This window comes from Ranitomeya imitator, chromosome 2 (assembly GCF_032444005.1).
Source record: "Ranitomeya imitator isolate aRanImi1 chromosome 2, aRanImi1.pri, whole genome shotgun sequence".
Classification (NCBI taxonomy): domain Eukaryota; kingdom Metazoa; phylum Chordata; class Amphibia; order Anura; family Dendrobatidae; genus Ranitomeya; species Ranitomeya imitator.
This window is the reverse complement of record NC_091283.1, coordinates 450,214,247-450,231,146: the sequence shown is the minus strand read 5'-3', so window position 1 is coordinate 450,231,146 and position 16,900 is coordinate 450,214,247. Positions and strand designations below refer to the sequence as shown.

Here is a 16,900-nt window from a genome sequence, read left to right as displayed (position 1 = left end):
AAAAATCCTATTTTTTCCTACAAAAATGATATTTTAGTCCCCAATTTTTAATTTTCCCAAGGGTACCAGGAGAAATTGGACCCCAAAAGTTGTTGTCCAATTTGTCCTGAGTACGCTGATACCCCATATGTGGGGAGGAACTACTGTTTGGGCACACGTTGGGGCTCGAAAGGGAAGTAGTGACGTTTTGGAATGCAGACTTTGATGGAATGTTCTGCTGGCATCATGTTCCATTTGCAGAGCCCCTGATGTGACTAAACAGTAGAAACCCCCCACAAGTGACCCCATTTTGGAAACTGTACCCCCTAAGGAACTTATCTAGTTGTGTGGTGAGAATTTTGAACCCCCACGTGCTTCACTAAACTTTATAATGCCCAGGTGTGAAAATAAAAAATCCTATTTTTTCCCACAAAAATGATATTTTAGTCCCCAATTTTTAATTTTCCCAAGGGTACCAGGAGAAATTGGACCCCCAAAGTTGTTGTCCAATTTGTCCTGAGTACGCTGATACCCCATATGTGGGGAGGAACTACTGTTTGGGCACACGTTGGGGCTCGAAAGGGAAGTAGTGACGTTTTGGAATGCAGACTTTGATGGAATGTTCTGCTGGCATCATGTTCCATTTGCAGAGCCCCTGATGTGACTAAACAGTAGAAACCCCCCACAAGTGACCCCATTTTGGAAACTGTACCCCCTAAGGAACTTATCTAGTTGTGTGGTGAGAAATTTGAACCCCCACGTGCTTCACTAAAGTTTATAATGCCCAGGCGTGAAAATAAAAAATCCTATTTTTTCCCACAAAAATGATATTTTAGTCCCCAATTTTTAATTTTCCCAAAGGTAACAGGAGAAATTGGACATCAAAAGTTGTTGTCCAAATTGTCCTGATTACGCTGGTACGCCATATGTGGGAAAAAACTGTTTAGGCACACGTTGGGGCTCGAAAGGGAAGTTGTGACGTTTTGGAATGCAGAAATTGTCTGCGGTCGTCATGTTCCGTTTGCAGAGCCCCTGATGTGCCTAAACAGTAAAAAAAACCCACAAGTGACATCATTTTGGAACCTAGACCCCCCCCAAGGAACTTATCTAGATGTGCCCCCTTTTTGGAACTAATGTACGCTTTCTTGTAAAGTAAATTAGTAGTGCATGGAGGTGTGGTACAATCTGAAGCAATCCTTCATACACAGGCCAGGTTTTTCGGGGCAGGTGTCGCATTGATAAATGGTGTCCTTGCGTATTCCCCTTTTGTAACACACTCGGCACCTTTTTTGCGGCTTACCTTTTCTGCCGGTTGGCGGGACCACCCCCGGAAAATGCTGGCCTGGTACGATACGAGCACCTTCAGTTCCGGAAGTACTGGGGCCCTCTCCTTCCGGAGTACCAAATATCAGGGCCTTAACCACTACCTCCTGGAACTGAAGGTACGACGTATCGGTGTGGCGTGCACATCGTAACAGCAGGAAAGCGTTGAGCATTGCCATTTGTACGATGTGGACGGCCAACTTTTTGTACCACACCTTGGCCTTTCTCAAAGCACTGTATGGTTGGAGGAGTTGATCAGAGAGATCAACCCCCCCCATGCTTTTGTTGTAGCCCAGTACACAGTCCGGTTTGCAGACCTGTGTAGAGGTACCCCGTACAGTGCTGAGGGCTCTGCCATCACCATGTATGGTGGTCAAGAGAAGGACATCCCTCTTGTCCTTGTACTTGACCACCAGCAGGTGGTCGCTACATTGGGCCTTGCTCTCACCTTTTCTGAGCATCTGCCGAAGTAGCGTCTTTGGGAGGCCTCTCTGATTTTTGCGCACAGTACCGCAGGCTGCGGTACCTCGCGCAGAGAGGGATTTGTAGAGTGGGATGCTGGTATAAAAGTTATCAGTATAGAGGTGATAACCTTTATCCAGCAGTGGGTGCACCAAATCCCACACGATCTTCCCACTCACTCCCAGGACAGGAGGACACTCAGGGGGTTCAATCCTGCTGTCCTTCCCTTCATACACTCTAAACCTGTGGATGTACCCTGAGGCACTCTCACACAGCTTGTAGAGTTTGATTCCGTACCTGGCCCTTTTGTTGGGCAGGTATTGACGGAATCCGAGCCGCCCCTTAAAATGGACCAAGGACTCATCCACGCAGATGTCCCTTTTGGGCACGTACACTTCAGAAAACTTTTTGTTGAAGTGTTCGATGACCGGCCGAACTTTGAACAGACGGTCAAAGTTGGGGTCATCTCGTGCGGGACACTGTGCATTATCGGAATAATGCAGGAATTTATGGATGGCCTCAAAACGTCTCCGAACCATGGCCATTCGGAATACTGGAGTGTTATATAAAACATCTACACTCCAATATTGCCGCATTTCTGGCTTCTTCACGATCCCCATGTGGAGGACCAGGCCCCAAAACTGCATCATTTCAACTGCGTCTACAGGAGACCAGTTGGAAAATGATGTACCGGGGTTTTGCTCCAAAAATTGACGAGCATACAAATTAGTTTGCTCCACCATGAGGTTAATAAAATCCTCAGAGAAAAAGACTTTGAAAAAGTCTGTTTCTGTGAGGCCCGTGGTGTCAAACTTGATTCCTGATTCTGCCACAAAATCAGGAATCAGTGGCTCGTAATTTTCGGGGGGCGAGGTCCATGTGGGTTCCGCAGTGGGGAGCGCTGGTTCAGGAGTGGTGGGGGCTGCCTCATCTTCTGTCCTGGGGCGTCTGCGTGGTGGTTCCGCAGGACCCGAGGAGGAAGAGGAGGAGGAGGAGGAAGAGGAGGAGGAGGAGGAAGAGGATGAAGAATCAGAAAAGTGAAGAAAAGTGGGATCCTCTCCCTCGCTATCAGTGTCGGAGGCAAGGAAAGCATATGCCTCCTCCAATGAATAGCGCTGTTGGGACGAACGGGACGAGCGGGACATTTTTGTGTGAATATGGTGATTGGGTGCACTTTATTGATAACTGTATGTGTATGTGTGGGGGGATAGTGATTTGTGCAAACTTATCTGAAAAGAAAATGCTAAAAGGAGAAGAAAAACCTGTAAAAAAAAAAAAAAAGGCAGGCACAAACTCTGATAAGAGAACTGCGTCACTTATCAAAGTTTGGCGGCTGCGGGATGTGTGTACGGAGGTTGCGCAAAAAGGCTGAAGGGAAAAAAGCGAGCGCGAGAGTTGATCGGTGAACTGCGTCACCAATCAACGCTCGGCGGCTGTTAAATGGGCGCACGGAAGGAGGTGCAAAGGGGGGTAAAAAGAGGGGGAAGGGAGATGGGGGTGGAAGTGGGGATTGGGCAGGGATCAGTGATCAAAACGTACGGTTGTAGTCAGGTGGCGCAAAAGGGGGGTGAAAAAAAAAAAAGGAAAACGGCAGGCACAAACTCTGATAAGTGAACTGCGTCACTTATCAAACTTTGGCGGCTGCGGAATGTGTGTACGGAGTTGGCGCAACGGGGGTGAGGGAAAAAAAGCGAGCGCGAGCGTTGATCGGTGAACTGCGTCACCAATCAACGTTCGGCGGCTGTTAAATGGGCGCACGGAAGGAGGTGCAAAGGGGGGTAAAAAGAGGGGGAAGGGAGATGGGGGTGGAAGTGTGGATTGGGCAGGGATCAGTGATCAAAACGTACGGTTGTAGTCAGGTGGCGCAAAAGGGGGGTGAAAAAAAAAAAAAGGGAAAACGGCAGGCACAAACTCTGATAAGTGAACTGCGTCACTTATCAAACTTCGGCGGCTGCGGAATGTGTGTACGGAGTTGGCGCAACGGGGGTGAGGGAAAAAAGCGAGCGCGAGCGTTGATCGGTGAACTACGTCACCAATCAACGTTCGGCGGCTGTTAAATGGGCGCACGGAAGGAGGTGCAAAGGGGGGTAAAAAGAGGGGGAAGGGAGATGGGGGTGGAAGTGGGGATTGGGCAGGGATCAGTGATCAAAACGTACGGTTGTAGTCAGGTGGCGCAAAAGGGGGGTGAAAAAAAAAAAAGGAAAACGGCAGGCACAAACTCTGATAAGTGAACTGCGTCACTTATCAAACTTTGGCGGCTGCGGAATGTGTGTACGGAGTTGGCGCAACGGGGGCGAGGGAAAAAAAGCGAGCGCGAGCGTTGATCGGTGAACTGCGTCACCAATCAACGCTCGGCGGCTACTAAATGTGCGCACGGAGGCGGCACAAATGGGGGTGGAGGGGGTAAAAAGAGGGGGAAGGGGGGATTGGGGTGGATGAACGGGGATTGGGGTGGATGAACGGGGATTGGGGTGGATGAACGGGGATTGGGCAGGGATCAGGGATAAAACTTACGTTTAGTTGTCTTCTTTCTTTAGCAGGGATTGTGGTGCTACAGGCTGCTGTGGCACCACAATACCCAGCACGGCAGGGAGATCCAGGCACAAAATCCAGCAGGGAGATCCAGCAGTATGACCGCTCTGTAGGAATCCTCAGCTAGAATGAGGACCCTGCAGAGCGGTCATACACAGGTCAGGCAGGTGACACAGACAGGTCACAGAGCGGTCATGCTGCTGCTGTGACCTGTCATTGGTGGGATCGACCATAACATCGATCCCACCAATCAGAGCTTTCCTGGTGACCTGGCTGTGACCTGCCTAGGATCGGATCTGTTCGCGCCATCCTAGGCAGGTCACAGCCAGGTCACCTGCAGGGCACAGAGCGGTCACAGAGTGATCGCCGCTGCGCCCTGTGATTGGCGCGATCGACGATGACATCGATCGCGCCAATCGGCTCCTGCAGGCCCTGCTGGGCCTGCACTGTGTCCTATCCTAGGATCGGTGCTATTAGAGCACCGATCCACGCAGGTTCCGGCAGGGCACAGCGCGGTAATACCGCGCGGTGCCCTGCGATTGGCGCGATCGATGCGATCGGCGATCGCGCCAATCCGGGCTGTTCTTGCCGGTGCCTGGCGTTGCCAGGCACCGGACCTAGGATCGAGTACATCGGTACTCGATCCTAGCCTGTGACCTCATTGTTTCAGCCGCTCCGATTGGCTGAAACAATGAGAATGGCTGTGATTGGCTGTTCAGAATTGAACAGCCAATCACAGCGATCGAGAGGGCGGGTGGGCGGCGACAATGCCCTGGATGCCGAGGCCATCTCCCCCCAGGTGAGATGGCGTCGGAATTTTAATGCGATCACCGCGACTTAAGTCGCGGTATCGCATTAAAGGGCAGGACGTACTATCCCGTCAAGGGTCAGATAGGCCCAGGGCACCTCGACGGGATAGTACGTCCAAGGTCACAGAGGGGTTAAAGGGGTCCTCTGGGGGCGATGGTGCAGCAGCAAAGATGGTGTCGCTTCCCACAGGTGAAGCTTTGTCCCCCAGGGCTCCTGGTGTATTTGGCAGGGATGGTGAATGCCGCAAATAATTGGAGGACACAGGGTTGCTGTCTTTACCTGGTTTGCTGAGATGGTATTCAGCCTCAGTCCAGGGTACCGGTAACAGGTGTAGCTGGAGTCCAGGCAGCCTGAAGACAGGTGGAAATCCCCTTGACAGGTCAGTTTGGGAGCCTTCCACTATGCGCTGGTCTGTGGTCCCTTGCTGCCTGTAGCTCTCTAACAAGGCCCTCTTTCTTCCCTGTCCAGGGACAGTACCTGCATTGTAGGCAACTTGAGCCGTCTCTTTTGGGTCTCTGTTCACGGTGACTCTGGACTCTGATTGCTGCTGTACCTCAGGTATTATGTGAGCAAGTCCCTTTTAGTTTCCTGCCCTCTGGTTCTGCCGTGGGGCTTGCAGTCCCCCTCAGCCTCTTGCTCTCGGTACCTAGTTTCTGCACTCAGCTTAGGCTACTTTCACACTTGCGTCATTTGGAATCCATCGCAATGCGTCGTTTTGGGTAAAAAACGGATCCTAAAAAAGTGCCCACAGGATGCATTTTTTCCCCATAGACTTGTGATGCCGATGGATCGCGACGTATGGCCATACGTCGCGTCCGTCATGCACTGGATGCGTCGCGTTTTGACGGACCGTCGGCACGATAAAACTTTCACTGTAACGTTTTTTCGTACGTCGTGTCCACCATTTCTCTATCCCCATGATGGCACCACGGAGAGAGGGGTCCGCCCCCAGGGACAGGAAACCTACAGATGAAAAAGGGCGTACCTCTCTCCCACATCAGTTGGTTTCCTGTCCCTGACGGGGAACCTACAGCACGTACCTGAAGGATTCTTCGTGGGATTCCAGGGAGCTGGCCGGTCGGTTCCTGACAGGGGGCGCCCTGTCATGGCTGGATCCAGCAGGTTTTTCTCCCCCCTTTTTCTTCCGACCCTGAAGCACCACCGCTGGGGTCGGCGGGCCCTATGGGTGAGTGTAGCAGGGGGAGGCAGTGAAGAGGTTCGAGCCTGCCTTCCCCGTGGAAAAAAAAAAAAAAAAAAGGGAGGAAAGAGGAAGGTGACGGCGGTCACCGATATAGCCTCTGTACCGCTGATCGGTACATGGAGGTAGCGGCGGCTACGCTACCATGAGGGGCACAGGAGCGCTAGAGCGCGCAAATGCGGCCATGGCACCGCCGGACACGACCGCCTAAACCGGAAGTGCGGGGGGCAGCAGGACGGGGGCGGAACGATAGAACGCGCGCACAGGCGTCCCCGATAATATCCTCCCTATGGGGCGCCTGTGCCGCGAACCGGAAGTGACGCGCGCATGCGCAGATTGCCGCTTCTACCGGCGGCAGATTTAAAAAGAGCGTTCCCTAAGGGAAAAGCGTGGAAAAACCTCCTCGTTGCTAAAAACGCAGAGTGGAGCCACTATGAGCGATAAAGAGCAGCAAGAGGCACAGGAGTGTGCGCAATCATCGCCTGAGCAAGTACAGGTACAGCGGCACCCGCGCTCACAGCATCAGCGCAAGGGAAACGCTCCTCCCAGCAGCGCAGCATCAGCGCAAGGGAAACGCTCCTTCCCAGCAGCGCAGCAGCAGCGGACGCTCAGGGTCACAACGCAGCCGAGTCTCTGAAAAAACTACGCGACCGGTGACGAATCCAGCGGATATAGTCCCGAGGCCAGAGACGGTATCTCTTATTCACTAAGGGTGAGTGATCTACGTGAAAGTAATAATGTAATACGTGATTACTCTTTCTCCTAGGGAAGAAAATGTACAGACAAATCAAAGCACAAAGTGTGTGCGATATGTTTGGAAGAGCTACCTTCCTCCTGGGGAAAAAAAGCTATGCGGGTCTTGCATAGAAAAAACCATTCAGGAGGAATCCCCGGCATTCGCATCAGACCTGAAAACACTAATAAAAAATCAGGTGGAGAGTGCCCTCAAAGGCATTAAAGTCCCGAAGAAAAAACATAGATCAGGTCATAAGTCCCCTGAATCTAGCATAGACGAATCAGAAAGTGAAACATCTGACTCTAACGATTCGTCGACATCCGAGACCTCTTCACTATCATCAAAGGGGGGACGCAGTTGCTTCCCCATCGAAGAGACAGACGCACTGGTGAAGGCCATCAGAACGACCATGGGTCTGGTAGACGAACGTCCTAAAAGAACAGCACAGGACATAATGTTCAGCGGATTAGAACAAAAGAAAAGAGTATTTCCAGTAAATGAGAAAATTCATTCTTTGATCAAGAAAGAATGGAAAAAAACGGATAAAGTTCTCTTGACCCCCAAGAGAAAATACCCGTTCGACGACCCAGCCTGCTCATCCTGGAGCAAGGCACCCAAACTGGATGTGGCCATAGCAAAGGCCTCTAAAAAAATTTGCCCTGCCCTTCGAGGACATGGGCACTCTAAAGGATCCAATGGACAAAAAAGCAGACTCTTTCTTAAAAAAACTCCTGGGAAGCAGCAGGAGGTGGTCTAAAACCAGCCATCGCAGCCACCTGTACGGCCCGTGCCTTAATGGTATGGCTTGAGCACTTGGATTCCCAACTAAAGGGGAAAGTTTCAAGAGAAACAATCCAGAAGTCAGTGTCCATGATGAAAGGGGCGGCAGCCTTTTTGGCGGACGCTTCGGTGGACTCAGCGAGATTAGCAGCCAGATCGGCCTCTTTCTCAAACGCCGCAAGATGTGCCCTGTGGCTAAAGTGCTGGCCGGGGGGCTTGCAAACAAAGACCAAGTTATGCTCAATACCTTGCGAAGGTGAATTTCTGTTCGGATCAACATTGGACGACATCCTCGACAAAGCAGGAGATAAAAAGAAATCTTTCCCCGGGTTCCCTAACCAGTCATATAGGCGTTCCTTTCGGAACAGAAAGTTCATGCGGAGAAGACCCCCAAAAGGGAATAAAGACGGATGGGAAGACAGAAGGAACAAAAACAGGGGCTTCTTGTTCAACAAACCCCCCCTTCCAGATAATAAAAAATCTCAATGAAGGTACTCCCCGGGTCGGAGGGAGACTAGCCGAGTTTCTTCCAGCCTGGGAAAGAATTTCAAACAGTCCTTGGATCTTAGGTATTATACGAGAAGGCCTCAAATTCAAATTTCGTATCCCTCCCGGCAACTCCTTCATGATAACGTCTCAAAAACAATCACACGAACAGTCAGCTCTCGAGAAGGAAATTCTGAACCTAATCCAGAAAGGTGTATTGCAAGAAGTCCCATACCAGGAAAGAGGCACGGGTTTCTATTCTCCTCTCTTCCTCCGCAAGAAACCGGACGGATCGTACAGAACGATCATAAATCTCAAAAAATTAAACAGTTTCCTAGAGATACAACACTTCAAAATGGAGACAATAAAATCTTGCGTGAGAATACTCTTTCCCTTGTGTTTCATGACTGTTCTAGATTTACGAGACGCATATTACCATGTGCCCATCCACAGATTATCAAAAATATCTCAGACTGGCAGTGAATATCCAGGGGGAAGTAAAACACTTCCAATTCCGGGCTCTCCCCTTCGGGATAGCCGTCGCTTCTCAGGTATTCACGAAAATAATGTCAGAGGTAATGGCCCACATACGGGAACAGAATATCCTAATAGTTCCCTATCTGGACGACCTTCTCGTGGTAGGGAACTCATTTCAACATTGCGAACAACAGTTGAATCTGGTCATGGCTTCACTGTCGAGTCTAGGGTGGCTGCTAAACATACCCAAGTCCAAGATGGTGCCATCCCAGGTACAGGAGTACTTGGGGATAGTCCTAGACTCGATCACGCAGAAATGCTATCTTCCTCAGGAGAAGATTCAAAAAATGACACAGGCAGTGTTACAGCTGACGGTATCCCCAGTCACTACTCTGAGGAAAGCAATGTCCCTGTTGGGCTCCATGACTGCCTGTATCCCGGCCGTACAGTGGGCACAATGTCATTCCCGGGATCTACAATGGGAGACTTTAGATTCAGGCATATCTCTGCACGGAAATTTAGACTGGCAGCTAAGTATATCACCAAACACGATACACTCCCTAGTATGGTGGGCAGACCCAGGGAATTTAACCAAAGGGGTTCCTTGGACGCTACCGACAGAAAAGATTCTAACGACAGATGCAAGCCCCTGGGGTTGGGGAGCACATATAGACAATCAAGTGGCACAGGGGAATTGGTACAAAAGTCAAGAGCTAACTTCTTCCAACATGAAAGAACTGTTAGCAGTAAAACTGGCCCTAACACACTTTCTATATCTCCTCCATTCCCATCACGTAAAGGTCTTTTCGGACAACCAAGTTGTGGTCACATACCTAAACCACCAAGGGGGCACCAGGTGTCGAGCATTGATGGAGGTAACCCAATCCATCTTCCACATAGCGGAACACAGTCTAAAGTCCTTGACAGCTCTTCACTTAAAGGGCTCAGAAAACCAAACTGCAGACTTCCTGAGCAGAACATGCTTAAAGCAGGGGGAGTGGGAGCTAAACCAGTCGGTCTTCGATCAAATCGTGAATCTCTGGGGTTTACCAGAAATACACCTATTCGCGAACAGTCAAAACCACAAAGTAAAAACATTCTGCCCAATCGATCCCCGGGGGAACCCTGTAGCTCTAGACGCACTGACAATTCCTTGGAACTATCATCTCGCCTATGCGTTCCCTCCAATGTCGCTCATCCCCTTAGTATTGAGGAAAATTCGGGAGGAGAGAGCTACAGTGATAGTAATAGCGCCATTTTGGCCCTGCAGAATATGGTTTTCTTGGCTAAGAAAAATGTCCATATCAAGTCCATGGGTTCTACCAGACACCCCGAACCTTTTGTCCCAGGGTCCGGTATTCCACCCCAATGTAAAGAATTTGCACATGACAGCGTGGCTTTTGAAAGGAGGTTGCTAAGGGATAAAGGGTTCTCTCCCAACTTAGTGTCCACTCTATTACAGAGTAGAAAACCCGTAACCACTAGAATATATGGGAAAGTGTGGAAAAATTTTTTGTCGGTATCAGGTGCAGACCCGTCCGAGGTGATTCCAATAGGAAAAATCCTTGAGTTCTTACAGAAAGGTCTGGAAGGAGGGTTGGCTACAAGCACTCTAAAGGTTCAGGTGGCAGCCTTGAGAGCACTGTATAATTATGATTTGGCCAGAAATCGGTGGGTCATGCGATTTATTAAAGCCTCAAGTAGGTCCAGGCCTATTCCCCTCCACAATTCTCCTCCATGGGATCTAAACCTTGTATTAAACGCTCTAACCAAACCTCCCTTTGAACCCCTGACAGAAGTTCCCTTAAAGATTTTGTCCCTAAAAACCACACTCCTAGTGGCCCTAACCTCGGCTCGTCGCGTCAGCGACATACAAGCGCTATCTCCATGCCCATTCTTTACCCAAATACTTGATGACAGAGTCATTCTTAAAACTGACCCGGCTTACCTCCCTAAAATAGCGTCACAGTTTCATAGAACGCAAGAGATTTCGTTGCCCTCCTTTTGTCCCAACCCTAAAAATGGGGGGGAAAAAACACTGCATACCCTAGATGTAAAAAGATGTCTGATCCACTAGGGAGTGCAGGAAGGATAGGGCTCTGTTTGTCTGCTTCCAGGGTCCACGCAAGGGACAAAAAGCATCGAAAGCCACATTAGCAAGATGGATAAGAGACGCCATCGCCCTATCCTACTCATCCTGCGGGACAGCCATCCCAGAGAATATAAAGGCTCATTCGACCAGAGCAGTGGCATCATCCTGGGCGGAGAGAGCTGGCGCTTCAATACAACAGATATGTAGAGCGGCCACTTGGTCTTCCCAGTCTACATTTTTCAAGCATTACCGCTTAGACTTGACCTCCTCTGATCCTACCTTTGGGCGAAGGGTTCTAGAGGCAGTGGTCCCTCCCTTAGAGCTCTATCTGTTCAAATCTCTCCGTGGTGCCATCATGGGGATAGAGAAAATGGTAGTTACCTGCCGATAACGGTATTTCTCTGATCCCATGATGGCACCCGTATATTTCCTCCCTTTTCACACTCAGGTGTGCACTTTGTAATGTACTAGTAATTAATTTTAGTCACGGTGCCTCTGTTAAGTTAGATTGGTTAAGTTTAATTTGTGCAAATATTGAGTTGCAGCTGAAGTTCTGTATAAGGCTCTGTAATCCAACTGATGTGGGAGAGAGGTACGCCCTTTTTCATCTGTAGGTTTCCTGTCCCTGGGGGCGGACCCCTCTCTCCGTGGTGCCATCATGGGATCAGAGAAATACCGTTATCGGCAGGTAACTACCATTTTCCTACCGTGCATGCGCGGCCGGAACTCCGTCCCCTCCTCCCGGGACATAGAATGGGCAGTGGATGCTTTGAAAAACTGAATTCGCTGCCCACGTTGTGCCGAATCTGCACAACGTACGTCGGGCTGACGCATTGCAATGACCCCGTACCGACGCAAGTGTGAAAGAAGCCCTAGAGAGGCAAGTAGCGGTCTTTCTCTAGCTCCTAAGTACCTCTGTGCTCCTTCACTATCTGCTACCAACTGTCTGCTTGTCTGCCTAGAACTGACTCCTCCTCCCGACCAGAGAGAGCAGCTCCCCTAAAGTCAGATGTAGAGCTCCCCCTTCTGGCATGGAGTCAGAATGTGTTGCATGGAAAGTTACCTGCCAAAGGGATTCCTCCTGTCTCCAGGCATGGCATTACCCTCCCCGAGAGGAAGGCAATACCGCTGTGGTACCTGGGGTGCCACATTCACACCATAGAAATGATGATAATAATAATAGGCCTCAGTTACCACAACTGTCTACAAGGAAAACTGCCAATCATGGCTCAGCTTCTTTTAAACAGCTCTGGTGAAATGAAAGATGCTTAGTGATTGGTTGGGGTATGTGGAGTGGGCGTATACATACACACACACACACACACACACACACACACTCACACTCACTTACTTTTATATTTATAGATGTCCGATTGACACTTTTTTTTCCGAAGATAAACACACACACACACTATTTGCACAGTGTCAGCTGCTCACCGGTATAGCACAAGTACGGATGTATGTTGACCATTCTCCGCCTTCATTTTTCTTGTGTTTATCACTAGCACCACAGACTCAGGACATGGCTTATTACCCCCAGTGAGCCCTGGCCGATCCAGCCGAAGGCGAACAACCAGCCAGTGTAAGTCAGAGCCGCCTCTTCTCCGGACCAGCAAGAGGACCATCTACACTGCTGGACGACCACCTTGGTACAATGAACACGGGACACAGTCGAAGGAGGCTTTTGTGATTGGTAAGACTTAAAAAGGATGCCCACTACACAACTAGGCTAACATCTCTCCTTGTGGAAAGTGACATGCATGACATTCCAGTGTAAGGAGACTTATAGGCCATGCAGTGCTCCTCTGGAAAATGTATATAAGCCGGCTGCCTCTTCAGAGAGGAAGAGGACTACAGACAAATCAGATCTCATGCTTTGCACTAAGGAGGGGCAACACCCCAAAACATGTGTCTGCAAATTGAATTCAAATGTTCTTCCTCCCTGAAGGGGAAACTTGCACACCACATAAGCAGGATTTTCTGGTGATCTGATGGTGTTTTCTGTTTCGGAGCCGTTATGGTCATGTGTAGTTCTGCTTTGATACCTGTACGCAAAATATGCAACGGAGAACTTCCCTGCTTGTCTTTGGTTGACATATTGCTCCTCAAGAAGGCGTACCTTTTTCTTTCTTATTCTTTTGATGTTCTCATGTGCCAGGTCTTGGTGGTGGCAGCGCATCGGGTAAAACCACAGTAGCCAGGATGATCATTGAAGCTTTGGATGTGCCTTGGGTGGTCCTTCTATCTATGGACTCCTTTTACAAGGTAAAACTAAATCTGTCTTCACTAGGAAAAGTCAAGAAAGGGGGAAGGTGTTTTTTTTTAATTTTACTCATGAGCATTTCAAACCTTAGCCCATCCACTTCAAGTCTCTTTTTCACCACATGCTTCAGCACAGAAAGGTTACCTCAATGTCAATTCCTGAAGCATGGCTTACCAGTACTGGAGATCTGACACCTTGCAAAAGTATACAACCCCCTAGAAATTCTAGTTTGTTACTGACAGCGTTGTTGTTTTTTTTCTGCTGCCTATTTTCAGCAATCCTATGTGCAGTATAATCACGTTTTATACACTCTAATATCCGTCTTCTGTCTCAGGTGCTGACGGAAGAGCAGCAGGCTCAGGCAGCGTGCAATGAGTATAACTTTGACCACCCAGACTCATTTGACTTTGAGCTGATGATCTGTACATTGAAGAAGCTGAAACAGGGAAAGAGTGTGAAAATCCCCACGTACGACTTCACAACTCACAGTCGAACCAAAGATTGGGTGAGGAGATGGTGTAGTGGGAAGAGGAGATATTGGGGAGGACATTTAAAGGGGGAATTAGTCACCAATGTGGAAAGGATTTCTACAAGATTTCAGAGGTGTCTTCGTTAATTTTTGCTCTTTCTTCCAGAAGAGCATTTTTGAGGTCAGACCCTGATGTTGAACAAAACGGATGGGTTCACAAGCTCCGTTCTAGTTCATCTCAAAGCTGTTGGATGTGGTTGGGGTCGGGGCTCAGTGCGACCGGCATGTTTTTCCATACGCAACTTCCCCCAACCATTCCTTTTTGGACCTCACTTTGAGCACTAGGCACAGTCATGGGGAACAGAAAACTGTTCCCACAAAGTTGAAAGCTACGATTGTCCAAAATGTCTTGAATAATAAAGCGCCACTCCAGCTTTTTTTTTTTTCAGCCCTGGAGTGGTGCTTCTAATCTAAGACTTCCTGGAAGTAGTCTAATACTTACCTGCTGGCATCTTCACCTTTTGTCGGCACCGATCCAGTCCCCCGCGCCTTCTTGTGACCACAACTTCTGACTGGCTGGAACTCAGAAGTTATGTCGCAGCCTCTCAGTGCTAGTCTATGAGAGCCAGAACGAGGCCCTCACAGACTTGTATAGAAGAGACCGATGGGAGTAGCGGTGATATAAGGTGAAGACGGTGGTGGGTAAGTTTAAGACTAAGTGCATGGTTTTTAGATTTGAAGCACCACTCCAGCCGTAAAATAAAAAAAAGAAAAAAACACGCTATAGTGGTGCTTAAGATTTCCCTTCACTGGAAAAAAGGGCTTAGGCTGACCCCTGAAATACATTCCCATTGCATTATCCGTCCTCCACCAAACTTTACAGCAGCCCCAATTTAGTCAGGCATGTAATGTCCTCCTGGCATTTGCCATTCCGAGAGAGAACACATTTCCACTGCACCAGAGTCCAGTGGCGGCCAGCCGTCATTGTGCTTGGTGATGTAAGGCATGCATGTAGCTCCTCAGTTATGGAAATCCATGCCATGAAGCTTCTGGCGCAGTTTTTCTGCTCGTGGTCATACCAGAGGAAGTTTGGAGGCAGCAGAGCATTGGTGACTACGATACACGCTGCTCATCAGCCTTCGGAGACCACATACTTTTGACTATATAGTGTAAGTAAATATAATATAAATGTACATATCAAGATAATTCTAACAGTTTTTTTCTTTTCTTTTTTCATGTAATCAGAAAACCCTTTATGGAGCCAATGTAATCATATTTGAAGGGATCATGGCATTTGCACATGCAGAGCTTCTGAAGGTAGGTTTCCTGGTGATCTCATCGTGACCACTTGGGTTCAGATTTACTATTTTCTACTTAACTTACAGTCATGGCCGAAAGTGTTGGCACCCTGGACATTGTTTCAGAAAATAACGCGAGGAAAAAAAAGACAAATTGTCTGTTTTTATTGCAGCTGCTAGACATGAAGATCTTTGTAGACACAGATTCGGATATTCGCCTGGTACGGAGGCTTCGGAGGGACATTTCGGAACGAGGCCGAGATATTGAGGGGGTCCTCAAGCAGTACCATACCTTTGTGAAACCCGCTTTTGACCAGTACATACAGCCCACCATGCGCCTTGCGGATATCGTGGTGCCCAGAGGTAGTGAGTTGGAAGTGAGGATGATGAGGCTGTACCCAATGGGGTGACCGCTAACGTCTGTTACCTTGTGTTTCAGGTAGCGGTAATACGGTGGCCATTGACTTGATTGTGCAGCACGTTCATAGTCAGCTGGAGGAGGTGAGTGCAGCGACACAGCATAGGAGTCACCATATTCTTACAGACCAGATGCAACCTCCGCGCTTAAAGTGAACAGACATTTTCTTCTACCTGCATTTGACCACATTAAATATAGGATCCCATTGACAACGTACGTACATTGTGACAACGTACGTACATTGGGACCTTTGTTTGCTGCTTCTGGGGCAGAAACGAGCCAGGGAATGCGGAGTATAATGGCCGGGTGGTAGAGACCTGACATAAGGCAAGAAATTGACCATTGTGATGAAGCGCGCAGTTTACAGCCCTCTCTACCGTCACATTACACCCTTCCTGTTTAAGTGACTGACACTGCTCTGTCAGATAGCAACTGGCAAGCTGCCATTCACAAAGCGCTGCAATAAATGTAGGTTTCAATGACTGCAAATCCTGGAGCCCTTGTAACTTTCAAGAACTGCCCGCTTCATGGAGGGGTGTGCTGAGATACTCGGGTGTCCCCCTATTTCCGCATTCTAGTAGACCAGCAAATAAGGGGTGCCCAGTCGTACGCTATGTGTCTGTCTCTCTGTGTCCTCCTCACCCTGTCTGTATGTCTGTCCCATTGCTGCAGAGGGAGATCAGTGTCAGGTAAGAGACCCACAGACTCTGCTGGTTGCTGCTCTGTCAGTGTCGGTCAGCTCTTCCTGCGGAAAGATGTCTCGTTCTGAGAATCGGGCCATCAGTATACCCAACACTGCATGTGCTAGGTCCCATAGTGACGGGGTTAGGGGACATCAGAGTATTTACCACAACTACGATGTATAGGGCATTACTAAAATAAAGGTAAATATAAACATGTATTTCATGAGAGATACTCTGATAACATGGAAATAAAACCAAGAAAGCTGTGAAAAAAAATCAGACTTTGTCTCTAACTAATATATCTCAAGCGTTCTTGTACAGTGGTTTGCAAACGTATTCACCCCTTTGGCATTTTCCTGGTTTTGCTGCCTCACAACCTGGAATTTCACTGAGGGTTTGCATCTGTTCATTTTTTTTTTTTTTTTATTGTGAAGCACAGAACAAATAAGACAAAATAAATGAAACCTTCAGTGTGCATAAGTATTCACCCCATGAAGTTAGGACTTTGTAGAGCTTCCTTTTGCAGCAATTACAGCTGCAAGTCGCTTTGGATAAGTCTCTTTGTGCTTTCCATTGACAGTTCTGCCTATTCCTTAAGGCAAAAAAGCTTCAGCTCCTTCAAGTTAAAATGGTTTCCTCTGGTGGACAGCAGTGTTCAAGTCTGTAACAGGATGAAAAGCGCAGTAAGGTCTTATCTGGGTATTATGCTCACCTGTGAGGGTTGTGCGTGACACAACCATTATCGTAGCTGCAATGTTCACAGAGTGCTGTATATAATAGAAAGTCAGAATAGGTGGACTTCAAGTGCGTTGCCAATTCAGGAATGAATCGTAAACCGTTTAATTGAAGGTGGTTTATTTGTCAATGCTTTCAGAGACAAATCCGACTCCTTTC

General features: G+C 48.6%; 1 protein-coding gene across 6 annotated transcripts in view; it reads left to right on the top strand.

The window, feature by feature from the left end:
• Positions 1 to 16,900, top strand: part of UCKL1 (uridine-cytidine kinase 1 like 1) — a 48,496-nt gene that overhangs the window by 9,477 nt on the left and 22,119 nt on the right. For 4 of the 6 annotated variants that reach the window (XM_069751087.1, XM_069751086.1, XM_069751090.1 and 1 more), the window contains exons 2-7: positions 12,381 to 12,568; positions 13,034 to 13,140; positions 13,473 to 13,643; positions 14,853 to 14,924; positions 15,079 to 15,268; positions 15,345 to 15,406. In XM_069751087.1, the coding sequence (XP_069607188.1) occupies positions 12,381 to 12,568; positions 13,034 to 13,140; positions 13,473 to 13,643; positions 14,853 to 14,924; positions 15,079 to 15,268; positions 15,345 to 15,406 (790 nt within the window). Of the gene's footprint in view, positions 1 to 12,380; positions 12,569 to 13,033; positions 13,141 to 13,472; positions 13,644 to 14,852; positions 14,925 to 15,078; positions 15,269 to 15,344; positions 15,407 to 15,995; positions 16,013 to 16,900 lie in introns of all 6 variants that reach the window. The other 2 variants (XM_069751091.1, XM_069751089.1) reach the window with 1 other exon arrangement.